Consider the following 27,211-nt stretch of genomic DNA (forward strand, 5'->3'; position numbering starts at 1 on the left):
CCTTCCAAGTCACTGTTTGCTGATTCTGAGCTGATCTCCCAAACCTTCCCGTTTAAAGCCACTGTACCATACAATTTCCTATCAGTGGCCAGCTGCTCAGGGTCCCCCCATGTTAACGCTCTCCAGAAAGCTACCCTGTAGGGGAGATAGAAGAATGCACTCCACCTGTTGCCCCAGCTGCTGTCAATGCCAGTGAAGTGGGAACAGTTTGCTATTTAGGTCACGCTGCATTATTCATGTGCAGAGAGACAAAGGGGACTTCTTTTAACATGCAGGCAGCTACATTACTGCAGGACTCCCAGGGGTGACTCATCTCTAGCTACAGCACGCAAATATTTTTATGCCCACAATTCCAAGGGAAGATCATATCTGTACACAAACTCAAGTCAAGGGAGAAACCACATCAATTCGGCACCTGCATCTATATAATTCAGAACAGGCAGTGGTATGTATATTTGGCAATTTCTATTATTATACCACACGAATAAAGAAAATAGAACAGGACACAGATTCGGGTAATCTGAGAATCTCAGCATTCATTTTTTTAAAAAACAAGCACATGCTACTAGCCCATAGGGCTTGAAAGCATGTGTAAAATACCTGATGAAATCTTACAAACCATAAGGGAGAATAAATGGTTTCCCCAGTGCCTAGTGAGCAGGACTTCTGTCTTCCTCAAGACAAGCAGAAACATAACAAATTATGACAAATAAGCAATAAATAGCACAATGTGGTCTTGCATTATTTGCATAGGTTAAAGAGTTCAGCAATTTAATGGTGCCGAATTTGGGGTGGATTAGCACTTTTTATTTATTTGAAATGTTTATATTCCTTGCCTCTCCTGCTATTTGAAGCATCTTAGGGCCAAATTAGATGTTACGTGGCATGCAGCTGCAACCTGGTGTCTCTTCTCCACAACTCTGAGGTAATATCTAGTGATGACATTGCAGCCCTTCTCTCACTGGTAAGGTGAGGGCTGGAGGGGTGGAATTCTAAACACAATGGCATTATTTTGCTAGCCAATATTGAGCAGATGAGGGGGAAAGTCTGCTCTGAAGGCACATCTGCTGACGTGTGACAGCAGCTATATTACTATTATTTATTAGACTTGTTAGTTGCTTTATCTTGCTCAAAGTGACCCAAGGCAACTTACCACTAACCAACCCACCCAATCAATACGCCATCAGACCTGGTGTTATTGTGCCTTAGGATCAACAGAGGGGGCCCTCTAGGTGATGCTGCCACCATTGAGTGGAGGCCTCCTTATTGGCAGTTTCCCCATTTGTGGGATGCCTTCCCTGGTGAGGTACACTTGTCTCAGAAATCTTTGCACTGATGGGACTTGTTTGTAGAATGCAAAGCCATATCTTTAAGAAATGGTGATCCTCTGATGTATATGGCCCCTTGGGGTTTTTTTAAATCAACCTGTGTAAGACAAAGAATCTATGCAAAGAGAGCTTAGCTGCCATTTTGTTTGAAAAAATATGGGTTATAGAATGCTGAATTTAGAGTAGAAAAAAAGGGAAAGACAGAAAAGAAAGTTGGTTTTGCAAATGAAAAAGAAAAAAAAAGCTTAGGAGAAACACTGTGGACGGTGACAAAACCTTTTCAAAGCTAACTATGGGCTAGTCCAGATGGAAAATTTCTTAAATGCACAGATAAAAGATTAATCAAAATGAAAGAAAACAAAGCTTAATGATGGTAAAGAATAATGCCATTTTATTATCGTGATGGAAATGGTAAAAGCTCGAGAACAGGGAATGGAACTTTAAGATATCGTCTGCCCAGCCCACTTTATTGACCAACTCCCATCCTATGACCAACGTCAGAGAGAAAACAAGTCTATCAAAATAGATTCCTGTTGTTTTTCTCAATGTTAAAGTATCTTTTCCCCTAACAGCCATTGCTATCTCACTACATCCTTAGCACTTCCCAAGTTGTTCAAAGAGGTATTTCTTTCCACCAGACTCTCACGTCAAGTCTTTCAAGTCCTATCTTATTATGCGATAAAGTAAACAGGTGCCTTTTACGATTATCACCTAACGTATGTCTGCGATCCTATTTCTGAAGAATGATTTACAAACTGAAAGCAGAGGTGGAATTAAAAACACACAGGATAAAAAGTTATACAAGCAACTGATGGAAGCCATGCTTGGAAAAGAACTTCTAAATTGTTTGGGCAATCGAAACTATAAAGGTTACAATCCTATATGCGCTTACCTAAGAGTAATATATATCACGATAATGACTAGAAGTGAAGCATAGGTGCTAGAGGCAACTAAAAGCTTTTGGGGAAAGTGGCAACAGTGGTGCAAGTAGAGAACTAAAACACAAGTGGAAACAACTACCCACACTCTTTTAGAATCAAACTGCTAACTTGTTGTATACTTACCATATAATTATTGTTATATGGCAGAGCATGAAACTGATATGCAAGCTGGGTTGGCCCAAATCTTATTTTGGCCATGTAAATATGAGTGGTGCTTAATGCAATTCTTTGTTGAGGCAAAGAATAGGAGAATTTATTTTGTAAGCCTTTGAAATGACTCCATTGGCCTAGACAGCTACAGCTTTTGTCATATGAATATACAAGGAGGCCATACACTGAGATCAAATACTGGTCCATCTTGCTTAGGGCAGCCAGGTCCAGGAGAAAGCAGTGCTGTATCTCTACTGCACAACTGCCATCCGCCACAGTCAGCATGGCCAACGATCAGGAATGACAGAAATTGTAGGAGGGCAGAATAACATCTATCCATGGCCTACTCCAGTATTATTTTTCATCCAGATAGCAGGGAGTGAATCTGGGAAATGCTGCATGAAAAAGTATGTGTTCTACCATGGAGTTATAGGCCCTAGTGCATCAGTCAGGACATGTTCAGAATGAAAATTGAGATCCTGCCTCCCATACACCATACTGAATCAGGCATTTTATCCATTCAATTAACATTCTAGCACAAATTTAACAACAGCTAAAACAACAAAAACGGGGTAAAGCCTCACACATTAAACTGCTTCCCATTTCCACAATTACAGCGAAGCAGACTCCACATTTTATGCAGGGCAACTCTATGCATGTTTCCTGGGAAGTAAGTCCCATTGCGTTCAACAGCCTCACTTGGGTGCTTGGGACTACAGTGCTAATCTTAAAACAAAGGGGAGCTCAAGAGAGGTGTGTTTTGATCCGGGAACTCAACGCTTGCAAAGTGTAATTTTCCTCAGCCGATGCTATTCACAGCTGATGAAACTTTGCAGAGATTGTAATACCCATTATGGAATATTGGCTTGGTTAGGCAGCAGGAGTCACCTGACCTCAGGTCAGTTGCATCACTGCTGCTTACCATGACGTGGAAGGGAGGGAGAAGGTGATGGGGTAGTTAGCAGGGTGCCAGAGGAAGCTCCAGATGAGCCAATCTCACTGGCACCTCGCTCCTCTCTCTACCTCTGGGTAAGCAGCAGTAATGTAACTGACCAGGTCAGTTGGGTGCCCATGGGCATAGCCAAGGGGGGGCAGGGAGGGGCAGCTGCCTCCCCAGATCAATGAAACAATAGAAATACTTAACTGACCAATCATGTTGGTTCTGCTCCCCCTAACAAAAGTCCTGCCCCCCCCAAACAAAAATTCTGGCTACGCCCATGTGTGGGCCACTAGCCCAACCACACTGACTACTACCGCCTTTGTTCTTTGGATTTTAAATGAGAAAACTAAAACAAACTACGAAGTGATAGATAGCTACATATTAGTGTTCTGTCTGTCAAAGAGAGAAGTGTTTGTATGTACTGGTGTTGGTAAACTGAAACAGTTAAACGTTCCTCCCATCCCTTCTGCCTCTAAAGTAGATTTACCCATTAGTAAATCTTTTATTTTAGCCATGATCTGGCTCTGGAATATCTACTTCAGAGATCCTGCAGGCCTCTGTGGGCTTGTCAATGTAAGGCCCCCTAACAGTGTTATCATTAAAAAGAAAGAAATACGTCTGCACTGCAATCCGGACTCCAGACAATTGGCAGGTAACCAGTTAATAAATTTCTTCGCCAGACTGTTGAATAGACTGGCCTATGGTCAAGAGTGATGTCACATCAATTCAATGCGCTATAATTGGAAAAATGTGGGTGGAAGCAAGCAGGGTGGGTTGTTTTTTTAAAAAAATAAATAAAAGACCGCATTAGCAGTCTCCTACTTTGTTCACCCATGGTGTCTACCTTGATCAGTAGCTGCATGGGATTTATGCTGCTGTTTTAGTTCAGTAGTTTTGCAGCTCAGGAATTCAATGCCAATTTCCAGATGTATTTCAAGTTGGGAGCAATCGGGAGGGCAATGCCTGGGCGGTGTGTGTGATTAGTTGCACATCAACATCTTTCTCCATACCGTATTTTCCCGTGTATAAGACTAGGTTTTTCCACTAAAAAATAATATCAAAAATTAGGGGGCTTCTTATACTCTGGGCCATCTCCCCCCCCCCATTTTCTTAAATCTGAGTCCCCCCAAATAGGGGGTGTCTTATACATGGGGGCATCTTATAGATGGAAAAATAAAGTATATATTTTAAATATATGTTGCATACAATGTCCCTATGCATTCTCTTTCAAAACTGTGTCGAACTGTTTATATCCTGAAATGTTAAAGAAATGTTTTAAAGCATGTAGCTTCCCCCACCCCCAGGGTGTGGGTGTGGGTGTGGGTGTCATCTGGTGTTCCACCCAAGCTCAGCAGACATCCTGTTAACATTTCTTTCTTTGCAGAAATCCTTAATGAAATATAACCTTAATTTACAATCGGCATTAGTGTTTCTTCTTGCTACTAAGTGCCCCACTGCCTCACAGCGTCAGGTGCTGTGGTGTCCATAGTTAAGACTATGCTTTATCTCTGCTGTATCCCCAAATCATAGAAAAAAAATAAGTGAGCTATATACTATTAAACACACACACACACCCTTCTTCTCTTTCCAGTAAACAAGTATTAATGATGTCATTAACAAAAATTGGTACAAAAAATAACCCCATGGTAAATTATAATGTAAGGTGGTTAAATAATCCACAATAACAGCACAGCAAAATAAGGCATTCATGAAATAATGCAGCTAAGAGTCAAAGAACTGGAAGGGGACCATATTGCCATTTAGAATGATGTGTCAAGCTGCCCAAAATGACACTGTATTTGCACAAGGAAGGCACATTATGATTTGTTACTGTTTGTGCTTTATATATCCTTTCCCCTCGTTAAAAGCTTGTATCTCACATGAATACATGAAGTTGCCTTAAACCAGGACTCTTCATGTTAGTAGTTTGTACAGTAAATGTATATAGTATTATGTCCACTGCCCTCCCTCACTTACACGTGCCTGGCATACTTTGTAAGAGTGGCAGGGTGTGAGATTTTACACACACACACACACACACACACACACACACACACACCTGCAAAAATACAGATCAGGTTAATCAAATTATGTGGCCAAATTTTAAGGCAAGATATTATTGTGAAGGCTAACACTTCCCTGGAATTCTCTGTTTAAGTGCACAAAACCATAGATATATCTTACATAGAACAACTGTATCTAGGTGGAAGATTTGGGGAAGAAAGTGATGGGAATGCACTTGTATTTGTGCATGAAAAATGCCTTGGGTTCATTTCAATTTCAGGCCAAACTACAGCAGGCATAGGCAACACAATCTCGCTGGGAATAATGAAACAATACAGGGAAGCTAGAAAGATCTTTATCACAATAGAGAAGTGCAAGTGACTGGCAGATGAATTTGATGTAGAACTTAAAAGCACCTAGAGAAACGATTGCAGCATTAACCTGCTTCCTATTGAGAATTTTAAAAATCAATGGAATGCAACATTCATTATTGTTCTTTTCACTTGGAAAGAACTGGTCTCTTTTTATACCTGCTGACTTTATCTGTGCCCCTCAGTTAAAAGTCTGACGTTTTCAAAATAATGCTTGCTACAAACATTTAAAATATAAATTAACTTGTATGTTATGTTTCAGCAGTTGTGTACACACTGCCATTTTCAGCATGAAATATGAACTTATGAAATAAAATGCTGCATTACAGAAAGTGCTTATATAACTGACATTGCAGGATAGTGCTTGGTAAAATGTTTAAGGTGCCCACAGGATTTGTTGAACGATAAAAACAGACTGCTTCCTTTCTTGGCACCTGAGTGGGGGAAATGCGACATGATTTTGTTTGTACTAAACTGCAAAATCATAGCAAACCTGCAATCTTAAACACATTTACTTGGGAACTGTTGTTGGCATCCAGTTGTCTCGAGAGACAATGGAGTACGCCTCTGGCGGTGAAGTCAAATTTCTGCATTAGCAGCACCAAAGTGACCTCCCAGAGACACAAACCTAGGCAGTGTCCTGGGCTGTCCGGATGACAAGACTCCACTCTCAGCCCCACTGATGTGGTCCAAAGGAAAGCAGAGCAATATGTTTGGCACCAGCTTGGCTGCAGGAGTTGCTGGAAGGAAGTGTACAAGGCACCATCTAACCATCTTAGGAACTCCACTCTGGATTTGTGTAGGGTTTACCCCTTAGCCTTTTCTTCTCCCAAAGATATCCCGCAAGGCAGAGTAGGTTTAGGACCAGAGTTTTCCTTCTCCTAGATGGGCTACCTTCCCAGGTTGACAAGCCCCATCTGACCCTCACTTCCCTCTACAGAACATGCAGAAACCACCTTCTTGACCGTTCGACCTACTATTGGTCTTGTCCACTCAATCTGCCAGAGCTTGTCATCACATGCAGGGGAAATGACTAACTCACCAAGGTTTTGAGACCCATAGGGTACCCTCACCTGGTTCAGCAAGCCAGTCGAAGCTGTTCCTGGGGTGTGGCCATTGTCACATGCTGACAGCTTCTAGGAGCCACAGGTGAGAGTTGAGTGCAGGGTGGGGACCAAAGCTGGACAAACTACCCCCCAGAAGGTGCACGATGTGTCCCCCATCAAAGGTACTACCCCTTCCCTAAAACCCCCCACACCTACCTGGGAATAAGCCCTACTGAATTCAATGGAACTATCTTTTGAGTAGACATGGTTAGGATTGCCACAACAGTAGCCATTAGCTACTTCAATAACTTTTGCAGCACAAGACCAATAGGGCTACCCCCCCCCCCCAGAAATTCATTAATTTTGAAAAGGAACACACAGGGAAGGAAATTGATTTGTAAATATCTGTTGATGGCTGAGACACGCACGTATATCCTGCAGTGTAAAAGCCATTGAAAATTACATATATTTCTGCATCAGTGAACAAGGAAACAGAAGGTGGACATGCTAAGTAAACCAACTGCAGAAGAACAGAAAAAACCAGATGAAAGTGTGAAGGAATGGCTGGATGGGTTTGTTTGTTTGTTTGCTTACTTACTGTTGTTTTGGCTTGCGCAAGGTTATAAATTTACCAAAATACATTCACCATCTGCACTAGTGCTTCTGAGCATCCACTTGCCTAGATTCCTTTGTTAATGATGTTTGCTGATTCTCAACTTTATCCAGTACAAAGAAAAAGGGGATAAGATAAAAATAGCATCTTTAGCATTACCATGTATGGCAAATGGTTACCAATTTGGTATAATCACGGAACATAAAACAAGCCAGATGTTCCTGTCCTAACTTTATCAGATATATAAATATCCAATTAAAAGTCCTAGCAAGAAACACAAAGAGAAACTTTTTTGCTTAAAAACAAAATGCCTGCAACATCAGTTTCTTCTTAAATCTTTCTTGTGAAACAAAACAATACCCAGCAACAACTAAATGTTGGAAATTATTAACAGATTTTGTCTAGAAGGAATAAAAAAGCCACCTACATTTTTTTTATTTACATCCTTACATAGCTTTGTTTCAATAGGATTCCTAAAAAATAATTGACAAACAGGAAAATGGATGCCTCTGTGCAGAGTATTGCTTGGAAGGAATCGCAGCCCAAAAGAATTACAGAGAAATGCTAGGATAATGAAAACTAGGGAATATTATTAGGAAGGACTCTTAACTTCTTTATTTCTATTTTGGTACTTTACTAAGAGTCCTTGAAAATGAATTGCAGGGCTGCCTACAGGATTTTTTGGGCTTGGTTCTGTACTTGGTTTAAAAAACACGCTTCCTTTTGGGTACGCGCACAGGTCCTAATTAGAAATGCCAAGCTGCTTGAAATTTTGCAATTAGTCCCCTATGACCCAGTGGGAATTGGAACCCTTTCACCTTCCCAAAGTGTGAATATGAAAGAATACTACATATCCTACTAGGCTTTTATCTCGCATGATGCAAGCACACTAATATAAGATGGAAAAGAAATCTAGTCTTCTGCCCACTCCCATTTCCCACAGCAAAGGGTTTGGGTTTTCAAAGCAGGGGTTCCCATTGCAAAAGAAAGGGAGAGAGGATAAAATGATTTGCATAAGTTTGCATGTGAGGCTTTCTACGGATAGATGCTAATGTTTAAATTACCATATTTTTTGCTCCATAACACTCACTTTTTTCCTCCTAGAAAGTAAGGGGAAATGTCTGTGCGTGTTATGGAGCGAATGCCTACGGATGGCGGGGGGATCTGCTGCAGTCGTGAGCAGAGGATCCATGGTTCCCCTTCCTTCCCTCCTCGGTGGCTCGCTTTGAAACAGCAAAGCGGGAGAAGAGCCACTGAGTGGGGAGAAGAGAGGGACAGAGAGCCTGGTTACAAAGCATGGATCCACATGGATCCTCAGGATTTTTGCACTGGGTCACCCCAAATTCACCATCAGATCACATAGCATGTCCATGGCTACAGCTTGCACCAAAAAAATCACGTTGCCTAGGGCCGCAGTGGTGCAAAAACATGGTTACAAACATGGATCCACATGGATCCTCAGGATTTTTGCATTGGGCTACCCCAAACTCACCGTCAGATCACATGTCTGTGGCCACAGCATGAACCACAAAAATCATACATCCACTGTTTCGTTTAGAATATTTTTTTTCTTGTTTTCCTCCTCTAAAAACTGTGTGTGTGTTATGGTCGGGTGCATGTTATAGAGCGAAAAATACGGTATATAAGTTAAAGAGAAATACAATTCAACTCACCATAGTGAGGGAGACTTCGACTAAGTGACCTATGTGCCTACTCTAGCACATAACTCTCCACAGACCACATGCCTTACCCCAGGGCCAACAAGAGACGTTGTGTCGCTGTAGGGAAAACGTCCTGCCACCACCACATATGCCGCCTGCCAGCCCCATCACCACAACTGTACCTGCCACCACAACACCTGTCACACTGCAGCACAGCACCAAGGGCAACAGGGCTGTGCTGGTGGCCTCGGTAAAGCCCCGGTAGGCCTGGAAGCAGCACACCGGCAGGGGTGGGGCGGTCGGATCCGCCACCTGAAGCAAATGGCCTCGCCTCACCTGGCTGCCCCTGCTTACAGCCCCAGATCTGCATCCTTCTCGACTGTTTTTGCCTGGATAGAATGTATTTGCCAATGCTTTTGCTTGCCTAGGTGAAAGGTGGAGAGGGTAGCGTGAGTGAATTTACATTGCTTGCCGCATCCAATTTTGCTCCTGGTCCTGCCCACCACTGGGCAAATGGCCACTGGAATGTGACTCTGGCTGACGAAGGTTCCCCACCCCTTCCTTAGTGTATAATGCAATACAGATTCTTGTATGACCTATTTCACAATGGAGAAGTTAGATCTAGCTCTGGCTTTCAGGTGCTGGGAAGCAAAAGAATTACGGGGGAAGGAAACCACATGCTTTTCCTTAAAAAATGAGTATCTAATACATTGGTGGGAAACCCTGTGGCCCTTCAGATATTTCTGCCCTACAATTGGGCTATGTGGGCTGGGTCTGGCTGGACTTGGAGCCACTGGTTCTCAACTCCTGGCTTACGATGAACAGATACAAATAGTTGTGTCCAATTTGGTAGAAAGGAGAATGTGCAGCTCGTATCCAGGCGCAAAGAAGGTTGCTTTGATCACAGTTCTCTCTTCTAGGAAGAAGAGATCTGGCTTTCTTTGCATCTGGTCCCTCTCTGTCAGCTTGCACTTTGTCCCAAAAGTTTTTTTAACTTCAGAAAAATCCACTTTTTCACATGTGCCTAGGACTGTGAGGAACTCTGTCTCAAATTAAGCTATGATTGTTCTCCTCTGAAGTTTCCCCTCTTTTTATCTGTCTTCCTTTTCAAGCATAACCTCCAAACAGCTGAATCTGAGCACCGTTAAAATGAATGCCCTACCTACATTTGCACTGATATGTTCCAGAAGGGCATTTAGGGAGCAATCCTATCTCACAGCTAGGGAACGGAGGAGGGGGGCTGAATGGAATGAAAGCACCACCACGTTTGAAACCCTACTGTTCATGACAGCCAAGGCAAAGCGGGGACGGGCAGAGCTTTCCAAACCGTGTGTGACGGGCAGAGCTTTCCAAACATTAGTGTGTCGGCTGCAGTGTGTAGGTGTGCCATGCAAATCTTCCCCTCGCTCCTTCTGGGGCTTGAAAGGGGTTAATTTAACCTCCAGTTTGCCGGTACTGTGTCGTGAAATGATGCATGTCTACAAGGTGTGTCACCAACATGAAAAGTTAGAAAAGCTCGGGGAGGCGATTCTACTAAATTATTGCTGTGTGAGCTGCAGGCTGTTGCAGTAGAAAGGCGCAGATCAGGACACTCGCTGGCTTAGGTTGTAGCAGACCCATGGCCAGCCCATCTCTACCCAACTGCCACTCCTTTTTTGAGGCTACAGCCGGTGGGAACACCATAAGCAATATTCCTGTCAATAGTCCACGCTGTTGGTAGGCAAAGGGGAGAGCTGTGGTGGTGGAGACCCACTCACCAGCAGGACCTAGTGGAAATAAGCCTCCACTATTCCTAACCCTACCATCACCTGCACAGATAAGGGGTTAAGATTGTTTTGTAAGTCTGAGTTTGTGGATGGCTTATGTTTTTGCTGCTGGTGGCGACTGTTGTAGGTCATATCTTCCACTTGAAGAACTCTGGGATTCACATGATTGGCATTGCCTACTCCTCCCTGAGAATTGGATAGAAATGCAAGGCCTTCTGATTCATTTTCAGGAATCATCCCATTGTACCACTCCCAGTTCTACAAAACCAGAACATCCTTAGGGATAAAATAATGTAAAAAGCTGCTAATATGTGTGCCCTTCAATAGCAACAGAGATCTCCTCAAGACAACTGCACAGACACTAAGAATAATGTATGCCATTTCACATTCAACAAGCTAATGTTTATCAGCTAGCTATCTACAAAAATCTACTTGTTCAGACAATATTTTCCCACTTAGGATGGTGACTATGAATAGGCCTCAAGCTCCCATCCCGACCCCACTGCAAGGAAAAGTGACTGAACTGAGAATTAATACATTCAATCCCCTACCCCCAAAATCCTTGGAGACAAAGCTCACTCTTTAGAAAGTTTAATCTCGTAGAGTCTAATATCTCCCTGGTCAATTACTCATTTCTCCTCTTCTTCAAGGAAGAAAAGCAGAAAATGCATACATTTGAGGTCTGCTACTGATCTCCTCTTCCAAATGACAATCCTGGGGGAATGGGGGTGAAATGAAATATACTGTCCAGAAAGACCCACAAAGACACCAGAACTTTACGCTCTGTGGAAAAGATGCAGCTGTTTTAATGTGACCTAGGAACAAAATCAAACAGGAGTTCTTTACTTCCAGGATCATACAATGTAGAGAGATTATTTTAGGGACGAACTTATACAGGAAGATGGGAACCCCATCTGAGAAAACCCTCTAAATGTAAAAATGTGTCTCTGCCTTGAAATTCTAAAAATAAAAGCAACAAGGGGAAGGAAGTGACTGAACACTGGGATAATATTGGTGTGTATGTGTGTGTGTGTGCAGTTGAGGAAATGGGAGTGATACAGCAAGGAAACTCCACCCAAGCATAATCACGTAGTAGAATTCATTTGAGAACCAAAAGGAGGGTGTACACAAGTCTGGATGTGAGGGTTTTTCCCCCCTAGAAAGTTTAAAAGGGGAGATCTTTTAAAGTAAGATTATAGTGATGAGTAAGTCTAATATGTGTTAAAATATGTTTTGTCTTTCTGTGACACCCTAAGAGCTTGGTGAAAGCTCTTTTAAAAGCCTAATTAGTATTGGTTTTATATTTTTAAGAGCAGTATAGTTAATATTTACTAGTATTTCCTATGGAGGCTGATACTTGTAAATTAAATGTTCTTGTTACAAGTGGAGAGACCATGATGCAACAAAACAAATGATTTTGTATATGTGCTGTATCACTTAACTGAAACTTGTTAGAACACACCCATATTCTAAAAAATGTCAGTATCAGATTCCATTGTTTTGCATCCTCACATTGATTATCATTCCCATTAGATCCCTATATAAAATTCTCAATTATCTGATTGCATTCGAAATCACATCAAGGCTCCTGGGAGAAGTTTCCATATGGACTTGCTTAAAGTACGACAGCAGCAAACTACTAATAATGTGTTAAAAGCTCAGAATAATTATTGGGGGGCGGCGGCAAGATGCTACATGCAAAATAGTATTGAGGCTAGACAGCAATCGCTTGCACAGCTGCAGTAGCTAATGTTATTTTTAGCATTTATTGACCATTTGTCTTTGTTAGAAAAGAACTCTTTAAAAAAATCTATGTCGATTTATTAAGTGCCTTTGAAATTCATGAGGCTCAGAGGGGAATGCATATCCACCCTTACACACACACACACACACACACACTTCTTAAGAATGCTGCCACTTTTCAAACACACATTCTGAGCACAATCTTTTTAATGCCCAGTTTATTCAGAGCTCAGATACCACACAGAGGACATCTGCAGTAATGCAAGACATTCCAAGTAAAGTTTATATGAGTAATTAAAAGGAGGGAGGGACTCGCATACAAAAAAAGCACTGGAAACTACAGAGAGCTACATTTCTGAAAAAGTAGAACAAGTGAGATATTTTATTATTTTGTGTGCCATGCATAACGTGCTAATTCTTCCATCTCTTACCTCAGCAGCACATGCTGACATTTTAACCGAGAAATGGGTCTCTTTCCTATCAGAAACCCTAACCCTAATCTGAGATGTGTGAGAAATGACGATTTATTTAGTAACGCAAGGCCAGGTGCTGTGAACATGTTCAGATACTATTTTGACTTGTGATGATTACTCAGAGAGGAGAGGAACTATGTATTTTGCTCCTTTGAGGATACAAAAGTTTATTTATTTATGATTGCATTTATATTTCACCTAAGTCCAACTGTGTACAATAAGGCATACCGAAAATATGTGCAGAATCAGAGCTTCAGCAATCACCAACCCCAGCAGCCTATCACCCAAACTGTCAGGTAACTGCAAAACTCACACCTGTTTTTATAATTTGGACTCATTAAACACGACTGCAAAAATGTTAGGACCTTTGTAAAGTGAATCGTTTTCCTGAGCTGGTTTCCAACCTTTAACTTCAATGTAGATTTTACAAATAAAAGCAACACCAAAGAAAGAAAGAAAGAAAGAAAGAAAGAAAGAAAGAAAGAAAGAAAGAAAGAAGCGGGATAACAAAAAAATGAATCTAAAGTGACACCTTCTGTTTAGTTGTGCAACTACATATAATTTTATGTACTTAAATTTAACAGCGTGACCAAGAACAAATCACACTAAAAATTCTTTAAACATAAGGGGTTTTTAGGTAAAAATACGAAACTCATGGACACAGCAACTAATAAACATAGAATTCCATGGAACTCCCTCAAACAGCTGTAAAGGGGCCTAGCAACTGGGGGAAAAAGTCCATTGCTTGAGGTCTCCTCATGGTGGTGGAAGTTGTAAGCCATTAAGGAAAATGGTCCCTCAGGGATGCAGCTGTATGACAGCATGTGAGGGACTTCTTGATACTGTTGCTCCCATTTTCTGACCCCCAGCCTGCCTCTTGTGCATCTAGCTGCAACTTCAGAGAAATTAAGAAGACATGCAAAAGTGCACCGTTTTCCAAACAAATTTTGGAAACATTTGATCACGGTTCATCCTCTGTTCATGATTTTACTGGTTGTACTGTTCTTTTAGTGAGCCATTATTTATGTATCATATTTTAACTGATTTTTATTATGATGGAGCACACCCTAGAACCTTTGATCAAGGGTGGGTAATAAATACAGTGGTACCTCAGGTTAAGAACTTAATTCGTTCTGGAGGTCCATTGATAACCTGAAACTGTTCTTAACCTGAAGCACCACTTTAGCTAATGGGGCTCCCGCTGCACCACCGCTGCACAATTTCTGTTCTCATCCTGAAGCAAAGTTCTTAACCCGAGGTAATATTTCTGGGTTAGTGGAGTCTGAAGCGTATGTAACCTGAAGCGTATGTAACCCAAGATACCACTGTACACTGGAACTTTGGTTTTCGAACGCCTTGGAGAAGTTAGATCTAACATAACTCGAACATTTCGGCTCCCGAACACCGAAAACCCGGAAGTAAGAGTTTTCCGGCTTCCAAAAAAATGTTCAAAAACCAGAAGTAAGTGTTCCGGAATTCAAACGTTTTTCAGAAGCCAAACGTCCGATATGGCTGTTGGCTATTGTTTCCGGGGCGCCTGCACCAATCGGAAGCTGCACCTTGGTTTTCGAACATTTCGGAAGTCAAAAGGACTTCCGGAACAGATTACATTCAAGAACCAAGGTACCACTGCATGTCCAATAGGTAAGTAGATAAATAAACAATACCAAATTTACCTGGATCCAGGTGTGTGAAAGATCCAATGACAAAATCCAGTGTGGAAACAGCCAGTAGGAAGAGAAGCAGCAGCTGGAGACGGATTATCCATTTCACACCGGCAAGGTTAATTCCAAGCAAACCCAGCAGCACAGCAAGTGAGATGCCCCTTATGGCCCAAATGTTACTGAAGCCCAGGAGTTCAGAGATACTTTCAGAAAATCCAGTAATGTACATAGCACCTGCAACACACTGAAAAATACTTCCAGTTACGAAACTGCTAAATAGTATGTTACAAGCCATATAAACTGGAGGATGCAGAAGATTTTATTTCTTTTTCTTGGCCTGCAAGTGGACCCTTGTGGCAGCTTAAAATGTCAGAAAGACAAACAAACAATAAAATGGGTATAAAACAAACTCTGTAAATAAATAATAATAAAATATATTGCCTACAGTTATTAAAAAAACAATGTGGTATTTAGCAGCATAATGGCCGATAGAAAATAGCCCGGTCCAGTTAAGGCAGCCACCTGACTCAACCTTCTAATATCTGCTGTAATAAAAATATTTCCACTAATTTCCAGGAAGCAAGAACAGAACAAGCCTAGTAAAACCACATTGGGGAAGAAGTTGCAAAGAAAGGGAGTTAATGCTAAAAGAAGATTATCTTCAACAGGGGTTTGGAACCTTTTTGGGTCCACAGGCCAGATCCTCCCATTCCAAATTTGACAGGTGGGTGGGGCAGTGGCCTCTCAGCAAATAGGAGGCACTGCTGGTCTCCTTCCAACCCTAGCGATGAAATGGGGGGACTGCCCTCTGGGGTCTCCTGGGCTCTACACCAGTCTTCAACCGTAGGGTAATACTGATTTGTTTCCTTGCCCTTGTTTCCACTCCCTGCTTCTTCCCTTGCCGATGGGGCAGGCACATTTTGTGGTCCGCCTCAGGCACAACCATCTATTGGGCCGGCCCTGAAATACTGTGTAAATATATCGTTACATAATTTTGTTACTGGATGGCATTGGATTTAGTTGTATCTGAGTGGAGTTTCCTTTTGCTGTTCTGCTCTTTTTGAGAGAGGCAATAAAGTTCCTCTCTAGCTTCCTGACTGGCGTGTCCTCTATACCAGGCATACTACCAGACTTTTAGAAGACATCTGAAGGCAGCCCTGTTTAGGGAAGCTTTGAATGTTTGACAGACTATTGTACTTTAATATTCTGTTGGAAGCCGCGCAGGCAGATGGGCGGGGTATAAATAAATAAATAAATAAATAATTACTATTATTATTATTATTATTATTATTATTATTATTATTATTGGCAAACTCGGCTCTCTAGATGTTTTGGGACTAAAACTCCCATCATCCCTGACCACTGGTCCTGTTAGCTATGGATGATGGGAGTTGTAGTCCCAAAACATCTGGCGGGCCAAGTTTGCCTATGCCTGCTGTATACCAACCATGATAAGTACCTATTTATTACATTGGCTCATTTTTTATAGTTATCACTCAGTGACCTCATTCAAATATCACCCTAAGCCAGCCTTCTCCCAACATGCCCCCTCCAGATGTTTTGGACTACAGCTCTCATCGTCCCTGATCATTGGGCTCTGCTGGCTGGGAATGATTGGAGACGTTGTCCAAAACAATCTAGAGGGCACCAAGAGGGGGGAGGTTGCCCTAAACTAAAGATTGCATGATATGAATGAGTCAGAACAAGTCACAGTGAGCACTAAGCTTGCCTCCTCCTCTGCTCCCTAATCTCTCTCCTCCTCTGGTACAGCTACAGGGAGGAGTTTGGTTTTTCCTTAACCACAGCTTGTCCATCATCCATACCAACAAAGTGCGGTTAAAGTTATCTATGGTTTGTTTGACCTGTCATCCAATTTGAATAGCTATACTTGGACCTTCTAAAAGCTAGAAATAATAACTGCTGTCATGTAGTGAATGAATTCAGTGAATGAGGCCAGGATGGACCTTTTCTGTCAAAAGACTACAGACAAATTGCCATCACCTTAGGAATCTCTACTTCAAAATGATGTCTACATTGATGGAATATAGTTCATAGGCACCATGTTCCTCGAGCTGGTTCCTTGCCCAGAGGCTTTTGCTGAACTAAAATTAACAAATCACAAGTGCCAAACTGGATAATTCCAAAAAGCTTGTAGCAAGCTGGTCAAGTACTTCTTAAACAGAAACTATAAGAGTGTGAATAAGTGGGAAAGGCAACCTAAAACACAATCACAAGTATAAATGAAGGAATGATATAATAGGTAAAAGGTAAAGGTACCCCTGACCATTAGGTCCACTCGAGACCGACTCTGGGGTTGCGGTGCTCATCTCGCTCTATGGGCCGAGGGAGCTGGCGTTTGTCCGCAGACAGCTTCCGGGTCATGTGGCCAGCATGACTAAGCTGCTTCTGGAGAACCAGAGCAGCGCACGGAAACGCCGTTTACCTTCCCACCGAAGCGGTACCTATTTATCTACTTGCACTTTGACATACTTTCGAACTGCTAGGTTGGCAGGAGCTGGGAGCAAGCAACGGGAGCTCACCCCGTCGCAGGGATTCGAACCGCCGACCTTCTGATCAGCAAGTCCTAGGCTCTGTGGTTTAACCCACAGTGTATGTAATTATTAAACATTATTGTGGAGGCCTCACTAAAGAATTAAAATAAGAATGATTTTTATAATCATATAATCATGACACAAAATCATTTCTTTATATAGCTGCTCAAGGCAGTTTGATTGGAGTCACAAAGTGGTTTTGATTTATTTATTTTATACTGATTTTCAGCTGTCTTGGGTATCAATGTCATACTTGGGTAATTCCAAAGCGCTCCTGGCCTAAATTTGGTTCTAAGCTCTTAAAATACCTCACAAGCAAGTAACAAATGTGGCACACTCATCCGCTGTGCGGCAGTAATAAGAAATAAATGTTAAGCCACCTAAATTCCTCCCCAGCAGCCCCCAAATCTTGGGAGCCACATTTCCCTTTGAGGTGTTTGTTTAGCTCTCCAGCACAGCAAATGGCACCCAGGACTTGGACTTATGTTAAAAAGCATTCCCGGTGCAGAACTTTGATCTAGCATTAGCCACGTTTCTGTTCCAATACAGGCAATTATACATCTATTCATAACATAGCAGATACATAACAGAGTTTTCATAATTTTTGCAATTGCACAATTTCTACTGAATATTTTAAAAATCTTCTTCAGTAGCATAATATAAACTATGGGGTTTGTATATCATTGCCTCAAGTAAAGAAAAGGAAAGGTGACTGGAGACAGACACACACACACACACACACACGAAATAATTTATTTAACAAGAAGTTGCATTCCTACCTGACCAAAAATATAGAGGAGGCCAATGGTCCCCCCAACTTGACCTCCAAGGACAGTAGAAATCATTGAGTAGACTCCTCCACTTCCAATGCTGCAGCGTTCACAAACCCCAATGCCAGACAAGACCGTTACTAAGGCCACCAGGATGACAATGGACACCAAAAACATGCCCATTAATATACCAGTGTTTCCCTGAAATGGGAGGAAAAAGAAAAGGTTGAAACTTAAAAGAAGAAAGGGATGCATAGATTTAGTAGCCAAGTATAGGGAATTTGGTACCCTCTGGATGTTGTTGTATAAAAATGGGCGTATATATATATATATATATATGTGTGTGTGTGTGTGTGTGAGAGAGAGAGAGAGAGAGAGAGAGAGGGAGGGAGGGAGGGAGGGAGGGAGAGAGAGAGAATGATTTGAGGGTCTACATTTCAAAAACATTTCAAGGCTCACACTTACCTTTGTTTTGCTTGGTACAAAAGAATGCAATGCATTTGTACTTCATCTAAGCCAAAGTGTCTTGCTTACCGCTGTCAAAACGTTAGGAAGTTTACATGAAAGCAGTAGGAAGAAGGTACAGTGGTGCCTAGCAAGACGAAAAGAATCTGTTCCGCGAGTCTCTTCGTCTAGCGGTTTTTTCATCTTGCGAAGCAAGCCCATTGACGGATTAGCGGATTAGCACTATTAGCGGCTTTTAGCGGCTTAGAAAAAGGGGGGGGGAGAGAAAAAAACCCCGCAGGAACTTGCAAGACATTTTCGTCTTGCGAAGCAAGCCCATAGGAAATTCGTTTTGCGAAGCGCCTCCAAAACGGAAAACCCTTTCGTCTAGCGGGTTTTTCATCTTGAGAGGCATTCGTCTTGCGGGGCACCACTGTATGTGATTTCTTAGAACTTAACACTTGAACTCAACTCTACTGCAAATCATTCCAATGTCTAAAAAAAGCAACGTAGGAGGACTGGTATGCTGTACATGATTTTCTAAGAAATACAAGGTACCACAAGGCTCTGAGATGGGCTAACAGTGCTCATATCTTTCACAAAAATGTATGTATAAAATAACAACTGACAGGACTACTGCATTAAGGGGATTTCTAATGCATCTCTTTACAAAAAGCAGAAGTCAGGCCTTATATTCTTCTGTTTTCACCGCTTTTAGCATATGAACACAGTCAGAAGGCCTTCAAATGTTATCAGCATGCAGATGCTAAATAAAAAAGTGACCTCTTAAGCCTTTCTTCTGAGCTTTGGAGATCCCCATTGTGAACAAACTCTAGCATTTTGCTTCCTTCATGCCATCTTCAAAGCACTCTGTGTGCTGCTCTTATCCCACAGGCATTGTGTTCCTTCCTGCTATGACTTCTCAAGGAAGGGCAGTGGCTTTTAGGTTCTCTTGCTTACTAATTATTGCTTTGTGCAGAACATGTTAGGTTATGCTTGTGCCATCTGCGTTTCCAAATAGCACCCACTGTCCTGGCTAGTTTGAAGATATTTAGTATACACAAAACTGATAGTGCTTTTGTTTTGTTTATTTTGCTTAACAATTGATGCAAAGCTAGAACAATGCTTTCCTTTTAGAAAAAATATAGCTGTGTAGGGAGGCTTGTATGCTAGCAGATGTCTGCATGCTGAGTCCTGGCTCCAGTTCCCCTTGGTCTGATGCAACTGCCATCAAAACCAGCAGGATTCCAAACTGAAACTGCACTTCATGAAGGCTACAACATTCTGGATACATATCAAGCTAGTTAGAGGAGCGGGTGGGGAGATAGGAAATAAGATTCTGAGGAAACAGCAGCATCCAATTTCTAGTTTTGATGAGAAATGAATGAATGGACCCTCAGATCAGATAATCACTACTAGTAAGTTTGTGGTAGTGCAAGGAGAACAGAAGGTGCAAAAGGTAGCAGGAGGCTTCTACAGGTCCATGGGTAATGCCGGTGGACAAACAAAAGACGCCCTCAAGGCAAATCTAAAAAAAGTAGTATAAACACCGACAACTGGGAAACACTGGCCTGTGAGCATTCCAATTGGAGGATAAAGGTAAAGGTAAAGGACCCATGACAGTTAAGTCTAGTCGCAGACGACTCTGGGGTTGCGGCGCTCATCTCGCTTTAGAGGCCAAGGGACGTTTGTCCGCAGACAGTTTTTCCGGGTCATGTGGCCAGCATGACTAAGCCGCTTCTGGCAAAACCAGAGCAGCACACGGAAACACCGTTTACCTTCCTGCCGGAGCGGTACCTATTTACCTACTTGCACTTTTTGGCGTTCTTTTGAACTGCTAGGTTAGCAGGAGCTGGGACAGGAGCTCACCCTGTCACAGGGATTCAAACCGCCAACCTTCTGATCGGCAAGCTCAAGAGGCTCAGTGGTTTAGACCACAGCGCCACCCGCATCCCAGTTGGAGGATAGTTCTACCAAAAGTATCATGGACTTTGAAGAAGCACAAACTCAGGACAAAAGGAAGAAGTGAGCTGAGAGGAAGGCACGTTTGGCAAATCCTCATCATGATCAACTCCCACCAGGAAACCTATGTCCCCACTGTGGAAGGATGTGCAGATCCAGAATTGGCCTCCACAGTCACTTACGGACACACCGTGAAGACCATATTAATGGAAGACAATCTAACTCAGCTACGAGTGATCGTCAAAGAGAAGAAAGAAAGAGAAAGATGTGTGACACTGCACAACTTCTATAGGAGAAGCTATAAGCAGCTGAAATTTCACAGGCAAGCTTAAGCAAAACCCAGTGTGATATAGGGGCTAGAATGCTGATCTTGGAACCAGCCTCAAATCCCTACTCAGCTGTGTAACTCACTAAATGGCTGAGGGCGTGTCCCTGTCTCCCTATCTAATGTAATATGCCAGGGTTGCTGTGAGTGTAAAATGCTGCCCCAGTCTCCTTTGGGGTAGGGCAGGATACAAACATAACAAGGAGGGTCGAGAGATTGAATGGCAACAGCATGATATCTACACATCTAGCAAAACTAACTCAGGCATAGAAGCAGAAGGTCAGAATACCAAGAACTTAACTTGTGAGCTAGCTGATTTTCTGAATCCTTCGCTAAAACCAAAAGAATTTCCATGAGTAGTGATAGTGACCACATCCCTAAATAGTGCAAGAGCTGGGAAATATCCAGCTCTTATTTGAAGAACAAGGCTGGCACATAGTGTATGAAAATAAACCTTTTTTTTTTTTACTGCTGCCCTGGTACCTGTTTAATAATGTCATCCAGTGATTATATTCTGTCTCCTCCAGCCCGTAGGCAGATACCAATGAAACCCACTGTAACCAGTTTGTTCCCCATCAACAGCTCAAGGACCACTTAGCCATTTGTTGCCTGTAGGCTTTTATTATTTCATTATTATTTGATTTATTACCTGCCCTTCACACCAGCAGGTCCCAGGGTGGGTTACAATATGCATTCAAGGTCCTCTTGCTGTGCAATTTGTAACTATTTGTTTAAACTCTCTGTCTCTTTTTTTTTAAAAAAAATTCTCCATTTTAACAATTTAATTTTGAATTCTAATCCAATCCACTTTCACATGTGGGGAAATAAAAAAAATTTGGGACATGATATATAATGAGTTAAAAAAAATATTTAGATACACGTTCCCTAAAAAGCCAGAGGCCTTCTTATTAGGTATGATTGGGGAGGAAATTAGGAAAGAAGATAAAACTTTATTCCAATATTCAACAGCAGCGGCCAGAATGTTAATCGCTCAAAATTGGAAAAGTACGCATATACCAACCGTGAGGGAGTGGCAAACAAAACTATATGACTTTGTCGAATTGGCAAAAATGATGCAGAGAATCAGATACCAAAAGAATACAAAGTTGAATAACGACTGGACTAAATTCATGGCATATATAGAAACTAATTTTAAAAACTTACCAACTATAGCAGGTCTAATATAAAACTTCCGATGTACAAACTAATAACCAATATCAGCGGTAAAAGTGATATTTTAAAAATTAGAAATCCGAAATCAGTAGGGAAGGAAGTCAGATAGTGTGTGATATGTATTGGTCTAACGTTTATTTTTTATTTTTTATTTTTTATCTTTTTTGACCTGTCCCCTCTTTTCTTTTTGTGATGGTGCCCTTTTACTTTTTATTTAATGTTCTGTGTTTTACTTTTTTGTGAGTATGTGAAGAATGAAACTTAATAAAGAGAATTAAAAAAAAAAAAAGAATTCTAATCCAATCCACTTTCTAAATCCAATCTTCACAATGCGTACACGCATTCACTCTCAGTAGAAATTTTACACCACCGAGGAGCTTTAGCAAAGGAGAAAGATTTTAAGCAGTTAAATAATTGACACAGTGGGTCAGGGTTTGCACTCTTCTAAGTTTAAAGTTCATGCATAACTGTTAATAATACAGTCATACCTTGGAAGTTGAAGGGAATCCGTTCTGGAAGTCCGTTCGACTTCCGAAACGTTCAGAAACCAAAGCAAGGCTTCTGATTGGCTGCAGGAAGCTCCTGCAGCCAATCAGAAGCTGCAGAAACCCCGTTAGACGTTCAGCTTCCAAAAGAACGTTTGAAAACCGGAACACTCACTTCCAGTTTTCAATCGTTCGGGAGCCGAAATGTTCGATTCCCAAGGCGTTCAGGAGCTGAGGTACAACTGTATAACTGTTATCAACATATTTTAAAAACTCAATAAATTTGGTATAAGGACTATGAAAGAGGGTGTTTGTTCCAGCTGGGCAGAAGGAGTGCTGCTTACAACCATCACTTCAAACTACACTATGTTCTTTCAGTAGAGCTTGGAGGAACATGAGGGAGGACGTGTAACTATGGCAACATGTGTTACCTGAACATTTATATTTGATCAGCTTCCCTGTAAATAGCCCAAGCTACTATTTTATTTTATTTTGACATAAAGGGAGAGAAATTAACAAAGCCATAGGAACCCAAGTATATTTTAAGCAAGTAATTTTGTGGGCTTTAAAGAGCTGATAAAATAAAATTTAAATCTGGTCTATGCCAACAGGGATTGCAAGCTGTAGTCCTAAGGAGCTTACTTGGAACCAAGTCCTGCTGCAATCAGTTGAACTCAGATGAGCTCCAAGTGATTTCAGCAGAACTTACTTCGAAGTAACCAACAATCTGGAGAAGGCTGTAAGAGGACCAGAATGACTGCTGCACCAGCAAAAAGCCAGACCCAGTGGTATGGAGGGGGTACCTCAAATCAAAACAGGATGTTGCACAAGCAGTGCCTGTTTCTACCATAATACAGCACAGGGCAAAGTGATTGGGGATGCGCCAACCTAAATACATTCTGGCCACCTAAGCACCCAGCTGTGCCAAGGTAGAACCACATGCTAAATATTTGGTAATAATAACAGGATTGTCAACCTAGCAGAATAGCTTTTGCGCCATGTGGAAGGCATGGTATACTGCTGCTGCTGCTGCTGCAGTCAGTATAAGCCACTTTCTGCTCCATCACAGCTTCCCACATTTCATCAGGAGGTGGAAGGATCAAAAGGTCATCCAGCCAAATCATCTTGTTACCACTTGTGACTAAAAAGGATCAATCCCTACAACAGTGTGGTCCAAACAGAGGCCGAGAGCACCAAATACTATGCAAATTTCTCCACATGATCAGAGAATGTAATCAGGTTGGCCTGCAGGGCAAAATGTTGACTTGACACCAAAGCACACTGGTTTAAAATTATTTGCTCTCATTATAGTCTGAACTGGGCTGGATTGGGCTGTTTGCCAGTGTTCCAGTTATATCTCCCACTTGCTTGCATGTGTGTGTGTGTGTGTGTGTGTGTGTGTTTTGTGTGTCAGCAAGCTGCTTAAAAAACAGACACACCATAGCTGGAGGTTGGATATGTGATGAAGACTATCCAAATGAATATTCATTCAGCAGCTATTACAGAAGAAATGGTGGGAAGACCTAAAGATGATAAGGCAAAAGAATGGTCGCCAGCACACAGGCTTTCAGTACTAATTTAAATGCAATACCTTAAGGACGTCAAAACCAATTCCAAGGCAAATCAACAGCTGTATGGCTTGTCATTTAGTTCCCCATACTTACCACCAGCCACCCTGTCCTCAGAAAGAGAACTACTCCAAAGATATTGATCATACAAGAGGTAAAGACTCCGTCCCAAGTGCCAAAGAGCACTGGTTCCCAAACAAAAAGATGTATCTTCCACCAAGGTCTGTTGTGTGTCGGAGAACTCTGAATGAAAATAGAATTTAAAGGTTACGTTTGCTCTTTCATCTTGCTGGGCACTAGCAAAGAGGCACGAAGGGTCAGTACTATAATGCCTGCAAAATGCATGCTTTAAGGATGACAGAACTTGCCCCGTTCTTGCCCCCAGGGCACTTAATTGTATGGAAATGAGAATCCTAAATAAGTCACACTACTGTGGCATTTGGTTGGCCACTGTGACAACAGGTATCTAGAAGAGATGGGCCTTTGGTTTGATTCAGAAGAGCTCTTCTTCTTATGAAGGGTAATCATGTTGCCTGAATCCCACCCTACTACAAACAAAACCCAGATCCCCTGTTGATTATAGCCTACAAAGACCTACTTATCAGCAACTAGATTCAGTGACAATTTTTAAGAATGGAGCCAGCAGGTAAGGGCAAAAGGTTCTGACACTTATCCCCCGCCCCTGCCGTCAAAAAAGGAAATCAAAAACAAAAAACTGCTTGCCAGCAAGTCCTGTTTTCACAAATACCGCTCTCTTTTTGCCTCAGTAGTAATCTTTTTAAATAATAATTTTTGTTGGTTTATTTTCACATTTCCGACTGAAACTATTTCAATTTATGCAAAACAAATCACAAGACATAAAACAGGGTTAAGGATTGTTATAAATAAATAATCTACATAAACAACTGGAAGAACTGATCAAATAAATTGACATGTTCTAATTAACAAGCATCTTACCTGCAGGTTCCACATTACCCTTGACTCCCACCCAAACCAAAAGTTATTACTGTAAGGACAAACAAGAATATGCAGCAGGCAGGGCATAATCATGTAGACTAGCTCCTGTATACTCAATAAAGCCATGCCAAAGGACCACAAACCTCTCCTGCGTACTTTGTCCCCTGACAATTCTCATTTTTTGTGCGAGTTTCTCTAATAAGGCAATGTGCCACAGCTTTTGATACCAATATTCAAGGTTGTTAATTGGAGATTATTCCAATGCTTTGTAGCAATTGTGGCTCTTGCAACAAAGTGATTAATTATCAATGATCTACGGAGACTTTTAAACAAATAAATCACAATTTATACACACACTGTAAACTGAACACAAATCTGGACTCTTCTCAGAGCATTACTCCCACCACCTTGCAATGTTTCAGAATTCAGAACTCAGCTGTAGGGAACCAGGGCTTTTGCAACATACCTGTTGTGCTTCTTCGTGAAAAAGTTCTTGCACATGTCCATCATTCCTCATGCTGGTGTTGCCCCTGGGCAAAAACAGTCTGCCATTCACATTAAAGCTGTAGCTGTAGGGTGATGCCATAATGATAATGGAAACCACGGGGCAGAGAGCAGAGCTCAATGTCAGCTATTATGCTCAGGTGAGTTCCTGCACAGCTGAGGCATGCACAGCAGAGGCTTCATCGCTGTACTTCACCTAGTTCAGAGAAAAGACAGAACAACTCACCATCACTTTCAGATGCAGGCACAACAGTTTTATCACAGATTCACAGAATAGAAGAGTTGGAAAGGATCCCAAGGGTCTTCTAGTCCAAACCCCTGCAATGCAGGAATCTCAACTACATCATACATGGCAGGTGGCCATTCTACCTCTGCTTAAAAGTCTCCAAGGAAGGAGAGCCCACCACCTCTCGCGAGAGTCTGTTTCACTGTCAAACAGTTCTTCCTGCTGCTTAGTCGGAATCTCCTTTCTTGTAACTTGAATCCATTGGTTTGGTTCCTAGCCTCCAGAGCAGGAGAAAACAAGCTTCCTCTATCTTCCATGTGACATCCCTTTAGATATTTGAAGATGGCTATCTCAGTCTCCTCTTATCCAGGCTAAACATATGCAACTCCCTCAATTGTTCCTCTTAAGGCTTGGCTTCCAGAACCCTGATCAACTTGGTCTCCTACCTCTGCACACATTCCAAGCTTGTCAACATCCTTCTTAAACTGTGGTGCCTAGAACTGGACAGAGAACTCTAGGTGGGGTCTCACTAAGGCAGAATACACAGGGTAGGTGGGGGCCAGAGACTGGAATAATAACATCAGACTGTAGCAAAAACATGCGTATCATAGCAAGGATGACAAGGCAAATGCTAAACCTGGTTTTGCTTTTCCCAGGTGTGCTATTTGATTTACAATGCCAGCACTTTGACATCAGAAGCACCTAGAACTGAAAAGGAAAGGTTTGCTGGGCAGGCAACTCTTGTCTCATCCCTCCCCATGCTGGTTGGCGGGAGAAAGGGGAGAAATATAGTGCTCACAATGTCTATGAGAGGATGTAGGGGCAAGATGGGTCTTCGAGAATCCACATTGTGGTATACAAAAGCAGGATTATCTTCCTGACCTTCCCACTACAGACTCCCAATTCATCTGCACCTTGATGTTCAGAATCTAGCTGCCACCACTGTCCAAGCTCAGTAAGAAGCCACCCCTCCCCTATCCTGCTTTCCAGCTGCCTTCCTCATTCTTGCTCTCCTGGTAGACTATTGTGAAACAAGCTCAACCCTTCTTTGCTTTACCTGCCCAGGCACCTGTGATGGTAAAACACAGGCAAATCCTTACACTACCACTCACTTCCTTTACCCTATGCAAATCGCCAGTTAAGCAGGCAAGGAAGCAGTTAAGGTTCACTGATTCCCTGATGTTCATTCCCCTCCAGTGGAAGGAAGGAATCCTTGCCAGCTCTACCACTGGTTGCTGTTTTTCAGTGCAATTGAGGCTTCATGCAGCGGAAAAAGCAGCAGGGGGAATGAACTCTCAGCAACAAATATAGAGCTTTTATGCAAATAGTCTTTGTCATAAAAGCCAGCAAGGAACATTAACATGGCAGGCAAGTAAGAAATGGTTTCTTAATAAGCTATTCCCGCCCGCCCCCAACAATTTCAAGAAGATTTGAAACAGAAATTTTATTTTGTGAGAGCTTCGGCATTATGTCCACATTTCGTTCTGCACCCAGTGCTTAAAGGAAGTAAAACGAAAAGAAAACCTGTATTGCTGCTCATGCTAG

At 42.0% G+C, this 27,211-nt stretch overlaps 1 protein-coding gene across 6 annotated transcripts in view; it reads right to left on the reverse strand.

Moving 5' to 3' along the window:
- The window catches only part of SLC12A8 (solute carrier family 12 member 8), a 71,607-nt gene that overhangs the window by 37,171 nt on the left and 7,225 nt on the right, over positions 1-27,211 (reverse strand). For all 6 annotated transcript variants that reach the window (XR_014158891.1, XM_081871712.1, XM_081871711.1 and 3 more), the window contains 4 exons: positions 25,403-25,636; positions 24,076-24,222; positions 18,032-18,223; positions 14,713-14,944 (listed from right to left, as the gene is read on the reverse strand). Coding sequence is in view for 5 of the 6 variants with exons in the window: in XM_081871712.1 (XP_081727838.1) it covers positions 14,713-14,944; positions 18,032-18,223; positions 24,076-24,222; positions 25,403-25,522 (691 nt within the window). In the remaining variant the exon portion in view is untranslated. The remainder of the gene's footprint in view (positions 1-14,712; positions 14,945-18,031; positions 18,224-24,075; positions 24,223-25,402; positions 25,637-27,211) is intronic.

This window comes from Podarcis erhardii, assembly GCF_964252035.2.
Source record: "Podarcis erhardii genome assembly, chromosome: 1".
NCBI lineage: Eukaryota > Metazoa > Chordata > Lepidosauria > Squamata > Lacertidae > Podarcis > Podarcis erhardii.